Source organism: Syngnathus acus, chromosome 1, assembly GCF_901709675.1.
Source record: "Syngnathus acus chromosome 1, fSynAcu1.2, whole genome shotgun sequence".
NCBI classification, from domain to species: Eukaryota; Metazoa; Chordata; class Actinopteri; order Syngnathiformes; family Syngnathidae; genus Syngnathus; species Syngnathus acus.
In genome coordinates this window covers 13970463-13983981 of record NC_051087.1, presented here as the reverse complement: position 1 = coordinate 13983981, position 13519 = coordinate 13970463, and the positions used below count along the sequence as shown (strand labels likewise).

The 13519-nt window shown below is 41.5% G+C and overlaps 1 protein-coding gene and 1 long non-coding RNA gene across 3 annotated transcripts in view; both read left to right on the top strand.

Moving 5' to 3' along the window:
* The window catches only part of neurl1aa (neuralized E3 ubiquitin protein ligase 1Aa), a 35376-nt gene extending 32468 nt beyond the window's left edge, over nt 1-2908 (top strand). The window contains exon 6 of one of the 2 annotated variants that reach the window (XM_037254667.1): nt 253-2908. In XM_037254667.1, coding sequence (XP_037110562.1) covers nt 253-494 — 242 coding nt within the window. In that variant the 3' untranslated portion in view covers nt 495-2908. The remainder of the gene's footprint in view (nt 1-252) is intronic. The other variant, XM_037254676.1, reaches the window with a different exon arrangement.
* A 6554-nt stretch (nt 2909-9462) lies between these two features.
* Nucleotides 9463-10063, top strand: LOC119125229. The gene is made up of 2 exons (XR_005098453.1): nt 9463-9805; nt 9888-10063. It is a non-coding gene; the product is annotated as an uncharacterized LOC119125229 (long non-coding RNA).
* The last annotated feature ends 3456 nt before the right edge of the window (nt 10064-13519 follow it).

Genomic DNA, 13519 nt, shown 5'->3' with positions numbered 1-13519 from the left:
AATATATTGTTCTTGTATGTAACCTCCAAACTCCAGTCATGTAACAAATTTATTTTTCAAATTAATTGTAGAGGTGTGTAAAAGCAAAAAAACATCATTTGTCATTGTCCTATACTTCCAGATTCTACTTTGTAACTGTAAATCCTTTTTGTTGTTATTTTTTTATTCTTGGCAGCATTTTTAAGGATCTCCTACTATACTGGAATTGAGCTTACCATGCGCTCTAACAAAATATGTCTACTCTTTGTTCAGGAACAAGTCCTAATTCTCCAGTCAGCCTGCCTAAGTCACCTACGTTCCCATCGGACCGCGGGCCTCGCTCTGACGAGTGCTCAATCTGTTACGAGAACACAGTGGACACTGTCATTTATGCGTGTGGACACATGTGTCTTTGTTATAACTGTGGCCTGAAGCTCAAGAAAATGTCCAACGCATGCTGTCCCATCTGCAGAAGACAGATCAAAGACATCATCAAAACCTACCGAAGTACATAAGAGCACATGGTGGAAGCGCAAACTGCCAGAGATGAGGGAAGGGTTCAAGGGGAAATCTTGATACTTTTGATAATCTATCACACTTTCTGTTGCTTGAGTCTGCAACATTACTCATTCAGGTACGCTACTGCTGACACGTGGTCTCATGCAGAAGTCAACAGATACAGTACATGCCACAAGTGTTAACCCCCCCACCCCCTCAGGAGACTTCATAATAGAAGGCAACTACTAAAACAATTTCATCCAAGATTGCATTTGTTGAGCCGTGCTGCCACGATGCAGGGACTGTGCCGAAACCGCCCCCCCCCCCCAACCCCCCTGGGCTGAATATTTCAACAAATCTTTTAAGGACGCGGCACAGAACTCAGTCAACCGCATGTGTACATTCTGTCTGACTGAGCCAGTGGAAACAAGCACAACGTTTCATATAAGTCATCTCGCTATCTCACAACTCGAGTTTATACTTGGAGATAGATGAGTCGGGCTCCAGCAACGCACTGATGAAATGATGACTCATTGGTGCTGCTAATCAGTGGTGACATGTTTAGGAACGGTGCTGACTGTAATAAGGACTCTTTTTATCTACTGTATCTTTATGGTAGTTCTACGTACTTCAAATGTTGGTGGTAAGTATGTTGTGCTAGATAGCTGCTTGCTCTACAATGTGGTGTGTTGCGCTGAAATTGGCATCTTCATGGAAATGCCCCATTCGCGTGAGACGATTAAAGAACGCTCATAGGTTTAAGCCTCCGCAGCTCACAATTCTTAAAAAAACACAACAGGGAGTGGATTCTCAGGGCCAATATTTTTTTAGGGGGGTTTATTTGTAAGACGTAAAGACTCTTTTCCCAAACTCTAGTCATAACTGCCTGATGCACTGTGAGTAATCCTGACATTCACATCTCCTTAAAAATAGCTCTGTACGAACATGTGAAGTCGGGGGATTGTTGCCATGGTATCAGAAGGCAGTACAGTTACGACACAGCGGCCTTAACCAGCGTTTGTTACAAACCGATGTTTCTGCAAGAAGGAAAATTACCAAAAAAATACTCTTGTGTGACTCAAAGCAGTTACATTTTATACTCAGTGGAGGAAAAAGAGCACACAAAATGTTAATTATTTTTATAAATACGCAGAAGCTCCCATATTATATTAACATATCTTCTTATCTTTGTGACAGGTTTTCACCAGCAGCAAAGAGCCTTTATAGAAATTAAGTTATTGAATGATACCTCTCCCACACTCTCATTCCAATGTATTCTTCGCAAATCATTTAAATGGGGCTCAAAGCTTTGCTGCTATTGTATTTGCCAGCTGTCCTTTTCCGGTAAATGCTGACAATGGTTAGCTCGGTTCCACACGTCCCTCCACAGTCCGTGCTACTGCTTGAATGAAGTGTTGAATCACATTTGAATGTTAATTTATGTATTTAGAATAAATTATTGTATTTTTTAATGTTGTGGTCAAGTTAAAAACAGTCTGTTACTTCTAGGATTGTTTAGATTGACCCCCTTCCTATCATTGTTGGGATTAATAGTTTTGGTATTAGTCTGTTTTCTTGATCTCAACATTTAAATGTATTCTAGTTTTGTAATAGTACAAATGGTTTGTTGTACTTTGCTGAATTGTTGTTCAGAGTTGCAGGATATAAATTTGTAGGTTTATTACAATCTCTTATCCTTTTTTTCTCTGCAATATATTGTGCATAAACTGACGTTACAGTTGAGTCCATCCCACATAGAGCTCTTATTTTGTGTTAAAGACATCACTGTGTATCACTTGTTTGCTGGAGATAACTGTCACGTCAAGCAATTGATTGTAAATCTGCAATTGTTCAGGCCCTCATTTCAGTCATGGCATGTTTGGTATTGTTCGCTCTGACCAAATCTACACTTTAGTAAATTCATCTGCATTGCATTCAATGTATCAAGACAACGTCATACTTTTTGGCACCTTTTTTTGGCTGACATATTCTGTTTCTCAACTATTTACGTTTGTATTCAAAATGTTCAAATGGCTCCTTGAATGTTACTGACCCTATAATGTGGTTATCCCATCACTCATGTGAGGGCTCTGATTTTGCTTTTTTTTTTAAAGTTCTGTTTGGCGTGTTGCAGTTTTTATAATGCTACTGTATGACTGTGTGTGTGTGTGCGTGTGTGTTCATTACACCACAATTAAATTGTCGCTATGGATTTTGTGTCATGTGTGACTGATCTGTTTACCTCATGTAAAGTTCAGGACCAACAATAGACGAGCACTTATGAATGTGCATTTTTATCCCTCTCAGTTTTGCCATAGTTGTGACAAGAGCAACATTCTGAAGTAATTGGTTAGCTTCTTTTTTCTTTCAACTCAGTTCAATGTATTGGGTGAAATTGTTCAATAAACTTTCCATATGTGCTTGTGGAAAATGTTGGGTTTGTTTGTCGGAGACGTATTGTAGTGGTATTGAATTGCATTGTATTAGACCTTTTCATGAAATTTTTACATTACAATGGAGTGCAAATATTTTACAGTCCATGCCATCTATTCTATTGGCTAATCTAGTTCACTTTCAGCGACTTCTAAAGCCTATCCTGGTTGACTTTGCGCAAAAAAAAAAAAGAACAGCCCATTGCATGGTTCACAAAAACAATCATCCATCCATCCATTATCTGAACCGCTTAGTCCCCACGGGGGTCGCGGGTGTGCTGGAGCCTATCCCAGCCGTCATCGGGCAGTAGGCGGGGGACACCCTGAACCGGTTGCCAGCCAATCGCAGGGCACACAGAGACAAACAACCATTTGCACTCGCACTCACACCGAGGGACAATTTGGAGTCTTCAATCGGCCTACCAAGCATGTTTTGAAAGGAACTCTGCTTTAGCAAACCAAGAGATTTGAGATTTAAAATGGTCTTTGGTTTTTCAATTGTATGGTGCTTTTTCACCCACAGGGCCCTCAAAGCGCTTCACACTGGGGTTCAGTATCTTCCCCAAGGACACTCTAATAGTCACAAGGGCCAGGGATCAAATCCACAGCCTCTGGGTTGGGAGACGACCCACTCTACCACTGAGCCATGCCGCCCCCAACAGATATATCATTGTCCTTAGTGAAAACATTTTTGGGATGGCCCCGTCCTGTTCCAACATGACTGTGTACGAGCACACACAGCAAGTTTGATAAAGACATGGATGAGAGACTGGTGTGGATGAACTGGACTGGCTTGCAATGAGTCCTGACCTCACACCTTTGCCATCTGTCTGTTCACCTCGCCACATTAATTGACAGGCCTAGCAACTAACTGTCCAACTTTGCCTGAAGGTCCTGTCCGGCAGCTGCAGGACTGCTTTGCCAAATCTCATTGGGATTTATGCCAGCCACGACTTCCAAGAGCATGTTGATAATGTTCTGGCTTTCATCAAATAGTCCATTGACAGTTAATAGTGAAAGGGTCAGGGATTTTCCAAACCAGAAACCCTGGATGAACAGGATAGTGTCTCTTTTAGAAAGCCACAACACCACTTTCAAGTGAAGGGACAAGTATTGTCCTCCGTACACCTTGACATAATAAGATGTGTGTTACGTTCTATTCTAAAGCCTCTGAGCCATAGCAGCGAATGGCATCAAAGTTGTTGGTTAGAAGGAAGCAACAGTAATGTTGAAAAGTACAACTGACCTACTTCAAAACTTAACACTCAACATGAGGAACTGATTTTTGACAGTCTGACTGTCTATTACTGAATTTAGGAATATGAATAATCTTGTGAAAAGAATCACAAGACAAGGATAAAAGGCTCCTGGGAAATTAAAATTTTAAACCGTTGAATTTTTAATATAGAAATCTAAGTACTCATGAAAAGCTAAGGGAGGTCAGCGGGAAGGTCGTGAAACCTAGACTGGTTCAAGAGAGACATCTATAGTTCATCAATTGACATGGGCTCGGTTGTAAATGCTACTAAAAAATATCAATGCAGCACATTTGCTCCCATTTTTCATGCGCTGAAATCGAACATCCAAGACTTTTAATACATACCTAAAAAAAACAATGTCCCTCACAAATGTGTCCAAATCTAGGTTGTGAGCAAGACTGTTGTGCCTGCAGGCTTGCGAAATAATGGAATACATGTGCCGGTGTTACATATTCACAATTCAGAATACAAGACAAAAAATGTAACTGTATTCCGTTGCCGGAATTTTGCAGGATTATATTTTCCACGCGTGAGCAGAGTGGTGCTATTTATTTGAGCCTCAGCGGAAGAAATGGATAAATTGTAACAATTGTCGAAAGTGGTAAAGTGAAATACAGTATTCACTGTTGGGTTACTACTCAGTGAAGGACCGATTCATCATAAATAACATTTCCAATGAAATGTTTGAGCTGTCACAGTCCTGCTATAATAGAGCTAAGCTGCTGCACCAAGTCACCTTGCGTAACAAATGACCAATATTCACTATTTAAGACCATATCAACAATAAAAACAGCTGAAGTTGGCACAGAGAATAAAAGTGGTATTTTGTGGCGACGCCACGTCTCGTCACCAGCGTGTGTCCACATACATTTCGGGGTTGATTGATCCCCACCCCATTATTTTCACAATATTACCAATGATTATTTATTTACAATGATTTTGAATGGACAAATAGTTACTGCGGTTACTATTGTGACTCCCACCAATACACGGAGGGGGGGATAAGGGGGTGTATAGTATTTATATTGATTTTTTTTCTGATTTAAAACCAACAACAACAACAACATAATTGATCTCCCGGCTGGATGATCTCTTCAATACAGGGGTTCCCAAACCTTTTGCAAAGAGGGGCAGATATGGCGAAGTGAACATGTACAGAGGGTGATCATTCTGCATTCAATTGTTTTTTATTTTCATTGCGTTCGTTATCAGGCATCTTGTTGTCGTTTGCATGCTTCGTCTGGTAGTGCCTCTTGACATTAAATTCCTTGAAAACAGAGTCTTTTTAAACTATGGGCAAACACAGATGTTTTGTATTTCAGGTGTGTATGGAGAGGCACACTGCGCTCAGAGCACATTTCTGAAAGCACCTGAGGGCGCCGCCACAGGGCTGCTGCCATCCGGTGAAATATAAAATAGCCTTTTTTTTCTACAGTCTTCAATAGTGCTGAAGGGCCACACATTATTAATGTTATGCCAGAGGCTGCGGGCTGGTAAAAATTTGAACAGGACCCGAATTTACTTTGGGCATGCCTGATTTTACGGCAGGAACTGAAGCAATCATAATACTGATCCCAACCCAAACATGCTCAAAGGGTTACGTGCACACCCGGACTGACCATAGGGAGAACAGGGAGAATTCCCAAAGCGCCGGCGCGCCTATCAGAGAGACAGGCCAGGCCACTCAGGCGAGGCGCATGTGAGGAGGGAAAGACGATTGGTTTATATCAGGGGTCACCAACATGGTGCCCGCGGGCACCAGGTCGCCCGTGAGGACCGCACGAGTCGCCCGCAGGACTGTTCTAAAATTAGCTCAAATAGCGGCACTTGTCAGTGAGCTGCATCTATTTATTTTACAGTCAAACTTCGGTTTTCGAACGTCCCGGTTCTCGAAATAATCGGAATTCGAACAAAAGAAATCGACATTTCTTTGCTTCGGTTGTTGAACAAAATTCGGAGGTCGAACCTCGCGAGATGAGCCGGGAGGACCCGAGAAAACCCGACTGCGCGGCCCGGATGCCGACTGACTCCGTTGTTATTGTATTTTCGTTACTTTGAGGATTGTATTAACCCCTAATCATGCCTCCAAAGGAAGCAAGTGGGAGCAGTAAAGTCATCCGAAAACACAAAGAAGCAATGCGACACTGAGCGCCCGGCGCGTTGCGGTTGCGCGATCGGACCAAATTAAGCTCCCTGCGCACTGAGGTCCACTTTTGGAAAGTACATCAGGACTTTAAAAATATTTTCTAAATTTTAGCGACGGCTCTGTCACAATAATGCGACAAGCGCGGTGCAGTTGCACGGTGGGAGACGCGCTACTGTTGCGCGTTCGGCGGTGCGCTGCAGTTGCGCGATCGGAGAAAATTAAGTTCCCTGCGCACTTAGGTCCACTTAAATTTTGGAAAGTACATCAGGACTTAAAAAATATTTTCTAAATTTCAGCGACGGCTCTGTCACAATAAGGCGACCAGCGCGGTGCAGTTGTGCGGTCGGCGACGCGCTACAGTTGCGTGTTCGGCGGTGCGCTGCAGTTGCGCGATCGGACAATAATGCGCAAATGAACAAATGCTTAAAAAAGGCGGGGGTTTTTTTGGGAACGGATTCAAATTTATTCCATTATTTGTGATGGGAAAACATGACTCGGAATCCGAACGATTCACTTCTCGAACAGCCTTCTGGAACGGATTGTGGTCGAAAACCGAAGCTCCACTGTATTTGTAATGGGAAAAATAGATTCGGAATTCGACCGATTCGCTTCTCAAACCGCCTTCTGGAACGGATTGTGGTCAAAAACCAAGGTTTGACTGTATTTTTAGTATTCTTGTTAAAATCACACTTACATGTGAACTGGAAATGACAATAATAACACATAGTGAAAGCCAAATTGAGCAAATTGGCTAATTCAGAAGTGCGTGTCAAACTGGGAGCCCTTTGCCTTAATCAGTACCCAGGAAGTAGCTCTCGGTTTAAGAAAGGTTGGTGAACCCTGGTTTATATCAATTAACACCCGCCCACAGTCCGTATCAACCACACAGAGCGCGGGTGGAGGAAGGGGTGTGTTACGTATGTCAGGTGCCGGCTGCTGTGGCGTTTAGCTTGCGAGCAGTGCGAGTGAGGATAACGGACTTCGAACGTGGTAAAAAGAAGACGAAAGTCGGTGCGGAGAGGGACAAAAAAAAGAAAGGCGCTCGAGGAGGACGAGGCCAAACGCAGAAAAGTCATGGATTTATTCAGCCAGATATACTAGTCCAAATGAGAAGGTCATGCCTCAGCTGAAAAAGATAATAATTCCAACCTTGAAAGATTCTTAACATTCACACGCAAATTTAACATATTTTTCATATTTGAAGAAGAAAAAAAAAGCCTTCACTCTTGCATTCTGTGGTGCAGCGTATCCTGGGTTTCTGACCCCTTGCCTATATTTTAAAGCCTGTGGTGGCTTTCTTCAAGCACCCTTCTTCTGCAGTGTGGGTGCAAAGTTGAAACACTATATCAAAGCTAAAAAGTATGCAGAGCTGCACAGCTTTGTTGAAGATGGAGATTAGTGTAGGCTACAGCTTCTAGCTTCCAATAACGCACATTTCTTTAGTGATAACATCTCTCAATACGTACATTTACAGGCAGTAGAATGATACTATTCATGCATCACCTCCTTAATTATGGACTCCAAGAGATTGTTCATCTTCACTCATCACCCACTGTATCTTCATATATGTATCTCCCTATCCTGACAAACAGAATTTACTCAAGCTACAACAAAGTCAAATGTCCCCATAATGCAAATGCACTGTCACAAAATATATGAATGCAACATGAATCCTTCTGATCTGTTAGAACAGGGGTGTCCAAACTACGGCCCGCGGGCCGCAGTTGGCCCGCGGGCCGTAGTTTTTATTGGCCCGCAGCAAATTCTGAAAACATAATTGAATATGGCCCGCACAAGAAGCTTGAGCGCAACTCTGTTGCACTTCTCAGTTTCAACACTAGATGGAGCCCGCCACACAAATGAAATCAAGCGAAGAAAAACTTTTACCGCGAGTCCCCAGAAATGGCTGCACCGAAGAAACGCAAAATAGCAAGTGAGTGTAGAATATTTCAAACACGTTGGGAAAATGAGTATTTCTTCAAAGAAATCAACAGAGAGTGTGTCTGTTTGATTTGTAATGAAGATGTTGCTGTGATGAAAGAGTATAATGTCCGCGCATTTACTCCCGGGAGCCGTGTCAGAAAGCTCGTTGCACACTCACAAGTGCGTGTGCGTACTCAGTAGTACGTAGTAATTTCATCTATCAGTGCCGAATTTCGAGTGTTGGCTGTGACATCAACATTCTCGTAATTCGCGCGCTGAGTTTTCAGATACAGTTTTACGCTAATGCCACCCACAAACCTTCCCCTGGAATCCTTCCATTAAAATGAGTGGCCCGAAGAAAAGAAAGGTGGACACTGATCCTGATTGGCTGATGGATCTGTGACGTCACTCGGACACTCCATTAGGTTCACACCTATTTTCAGGTGTACCTCCTGATTGGCTGTTGGATCTGTGACGTCACTCGGACACTCCATTAGGTACACAGGTTTCAGGTTTACCTAATTTTTGTTTTTTCTTAAATAACAGGCCACTTGATTAAGGAAAAGTCACGATCAAAGCTTAAGTGAAAGTGAAAAGTGCCAATTTTAAACTCATGTAAACGTAAGGTATTTCAAACAGTTTGTTCAATGTTATCTGACTTCAGATATGAATGAAAGGCAGAATTTGTGTTTTTAGAGTTGTTCACATCTGCCTGAATGGCTTATATTTGGTTATTTTGTCATTTGAAAAATAAAGACAATTGTGACAATGAAATTTGTTTTATAACAGTGTGTATTTGTATGAAATTTTTGTAGTTAAAAAATGTCTGAAAAAACTATTGGCCCCCGGGCCCCTTCACTTTACTAAATCTGGCCCTCCTTGCAAAAAGTTTGGACACCCCTGTGTTAGAACATGCCCACCCCAACGAACAAATAATAAACAACCATCCAAGATAACATATTTAATATTTTTGGCGAAATGCAAGATACAATGTAAACATATACAGATACAAAAATGGCAAAGGACCCGTCAAAATGAGATGGTATATAAGAAAGGCATTTCCCAAAAGGATTGCTCTAGTGCAGAATGTTTCAAACCACAAGGGGACACTGTTTGCTTCGGTTTTATTTTAGCCTTCGTTAGAAGGGTACAAGAGTCTCATAAAACAAATCAAGTTTTTTGTTTTGTCACCTAATGACTCACTAATGGATTATTCATTGACATTTACAAATACATTTTGTTTTCAGCCAACGTTTGAGTTTCCAAGCATTTATAGTTTAAGACAATCCCTAAGTACCTAATGATTTCAACAAAAGGGTGGTTGTTGTTATGTTAACTTGTATGCTAGATCCTGTCATCATAATTTACAATAAAAAAAATCATCAGAAAATTGTTAATCTACGATTGCCGCTGTAGTCTTGGTCAATGACCGACCGATGAGGCGTAATTGATTGTGATAATTCGTTGTAGTCCTGCAGTCCCACCTTGCGGCGTTTCCTTGTATGTTTGAATCGCACGTTTATTCTTCTGCTGCTGTTTCTTTTTTTTTTTTTTTTTTATGTTTTAACGTTCCGGGTTGCTTTGCTTCGAGAAATGTGCTTTTGTGTATTGGTAGAAGAACGGTAAAAAGGCCGTCTCTAAGCACACTAGGTATTAGGGCTGAAGGGTTTGAAGGGGAAAAAAAACATGTATTGCTATTTTTCTGACGGATATAGACATTTTGATTCGATTTGCGATGTTGTTGAAATCAATCTTAAGCTTTCACTACTGACAATGTGCGTTAATACAGACGTAAAAGGACATTATACCATTAGAAATATTAAAATCTGACTTCAAATAGACTCAACGCTATGGCCTGACATTCATATAGTATTGATTCTTTTGGTACAGTAAAAGTGAATATAAAACTCATGATGGGAGTATTTCTGTGTTTACATGCGAAAAGGTAAATATTTCCTGTAGGTCTGCATAGATCTCAAAACACAATTGTCTTTGGCAGAGCCGGTTCAGACCTCCAGGGGGCCCTACGCAACAATATGTCATGCCCCCTCCCCAAGACAGAAAATTTGACTGACTCAAATTAAGTTTAATAGGAAAAACATTAACAATTACTCAGTTTTATATAAACAGTTGCTCTACCTCCCACTCAGTAATAGCATCTATACAAGTGTAAAAATACAACAGGTTAGTCGATAGGTAAATAGAGGTAACAAATTAGCTGAAGTTAAATTTACCGTATTTCCTCAGTTAATAGACTGGCCCCTAATAGTAGCTTGTCTTTTAGTAACCTGGTCTGAAACTTTTTTTTTATATCAATTAATATGTTAGGAAGCCAATATGTAAAATTCATTAATGGCAATGGGTAGCCTCACCATAAAAAGAGAGGGATTGCGTTGCCTTGCATACCTGAGTGCTGTTCTGTCTTTGCTCATTGTCACGAAGACGCCTCTTTCTTTTTTCATTACCTGATTTAAAATGCCGCGAGATCTTTGCGGCTACGAGTCTACTCTACGACGACACGCTGCTGCAAGCCATACAGCGCTACTAGTCTAGACAAGTTACAACACATGACAGAATGATGACGTCGCGCAGAGGCCTAACGCTAACTGCGTAGTGCGCGTATAGGGCGCGCCGGTACTGGTCTGTGGTGCTAAATAGTGCAATGTTCCAGCGTCCCGTATGCGTCCCCTATGCGTCCCGCATGCGTCCCGTATCCGTCCCGTATCGCGTTTGCCTGCGAATTTGCGCCACCTTGTGGCTACTTGCCCAGTCACGATACACTGTTTAAACTTGAGTTCCTGCAGATTTGAATAATGCTCAACATTTTAAGATAAAATCATATCTGCAGGCTCACAAAGCACCTAAATTAGACAGGTGCAAACACACAAAACAGGAATAGTAAGTAGTATTTTTTGACATAGGCCTCTTTGTCATGGCTGATATCAGCCGTTAGCATGTTCCAGTGTTGGACCGTGTGCTAAATTGCTAATGTAACTAATGTAGTTTAGTTTTTTGGTTAATTGCAATACAAAATCTATGTTCATAGTGTCTGGGTCCCAGCCCAAACACGGTTCTAACCAGTACAGTGTGAAAAATCTACTGCACACCAAAGCACTTATTTTAGGTCTTACCCGATTCTGCATTTCACTTTAGCAATTACAATGCCTAGAGGAACTCCTCGTGAAAGCGCTACTTGTTGGTGGGGTAATTTATTTGTCACCACCGTGGAGAGCATATCATATAGCTCTTTGCTGCTGTGCACAGATTTACATATGATATCAATAAAGTCTGCAGCTTATTCCTTTGTTAGAATTATTTTGCTAAAGATTTAACATTGGGATTCACCTCTTTATTTTGCACTGTCCCTAGTTCTGAATTTTGACATGTGTACCAACCTTAGGCAAGCTAGCAGTGATGGTTCTAACTCAAACGAGCGCTCCAGGAGCGCGGGATGTATAGCTGCTCTCTTATTGGTACCAGAGACAGAAGGCCACAAGACTATCGTCAATGAAGGGAACCGTTACTGCTGGAATATGCAAGATGCACAGTAAAGGTAATTTGGGTGGGGAAATTGGAAGCCAGCCTCGACACGGGGTGCTTCCTGCTGCACATCTCTTTCTGATGGCCCGCTGGCACCGCAAACAAGTCCGAGTGGAACTGGAAGATTTCACACTAAAATGAATCATGCAAGCTGGGGGAATTTTCAAAGGCAATGTGCTGATATTTCCCCCCAAAAGTTTACTTGCCCCTTTTTTTGCACAAACAAAAATGTGCAATACTTAAAAACTTACAAAACACAGCCTTACATGTACTTATGAACTGCCACATGTATACATAAATGACACTCACTCCTTATACTAAAATACTATCAACAATTACTTCAACGTAATTCTGTCCATTTCAGTCTCATCTATCTCAAACTTCCCACATCGTCAGGGCTACATACAAGAGAACACAAGCTCGTCACATCCAAAGATCACTTATACAATTATTCTGCTGAGAGAGGAAGTGTTGCTGTGACAACTCCCTTCTTTCCATTCATTATCCCAGATCCTTTTCTAAAGGAAGTTGTGTTGGGCTGATGGTCTGTATCAGGACAGTTGGAAATGAGACAAGCTGTTTACATTTACATTTATTCGGATTAAAAGCCTGATCGAAATAGAAATGTTTAATGTACACACCCCATTTGGAATATTCTGTACAGACGAAGATTTTTATTTTGAAAGAGACAGCTGGTTTAAGCCGATTGATATCTGATCGGTGCACATGAAAACACTTATTCCAACATTTAGGAACAAACTGCCTTGAGCGCATGTCTGTGACATCAGTCTATGCGTTTCTGCCATCGGAAGATGCCAACTCCCACAGTTCTTCCTCACATGCCGAAGAATGTACTGTCATGCCCTGTGCCTTAAAAATCAAATACAAAAGTGGGGTTTGGAGGATTTACTGCAGCTCCATTAGGAAGTGTTAACGCGACATAACACTGTAAACAAGACAAATAAGACATTTAAAGTAGAAATGGACAGAGTGATATTTTGTTGACACGGAAGTTACTACGGCCTCTTCTTCTACTACTATTTCCGGCATAATTGGTCAATCTGCGCAAGTGATTGTTCCGTACGAAAGTGTGACGCATGAACACGCAAGTCCTATTTTTTTGTGTCCATAAAACAGTGCATCTGATCATAAATTAACCCGAAATCTAATCCGATTGAAGAAATCTTGTTCATTGAAATGCCATTGACATCATGCCAGCGCCACAAAATTAGCTATGTGAACCACTACAGTAGCTACCAAGGAATGCCCTTGATTGCAGATATCTGTATTTCTCTCCTTCTACTGTACCTCCTACTGTACTCGACTGCCATCTTTCAATCTTAACGTCACACCTCAACCATCTTCTATTGATCTTCAGTTGTGTAGTTTCAAACACTGAGCTCAGAACCTTTGTTGTGATTTGTAGAAATTCTACTTGGCCAAAACAATGTCTTGAGTCTTCGGCTTCATTCTGAGTACAAATTAATAAATATCAGTTTTGGATAAACGTTACTACACTGCCAGGGGTGTCCTTTTCTTTGCGAGAGTCTCCATTTTAGAAATGGGCTGGGTGTGTGTGCTGGAATTATTTCCGAAAAGCACCTTAAAGTGCAGCCACAGGTTTGCTGCTGCCTTCTGGTGAAATAGATTTTTTTGGGGGGTACATATTCTCCTGTGGTCAATGGTGCTTCCCAGCCGCATCATATTATAATTTCATGCCAGAAGCTGTGAGTGGGTTGAAC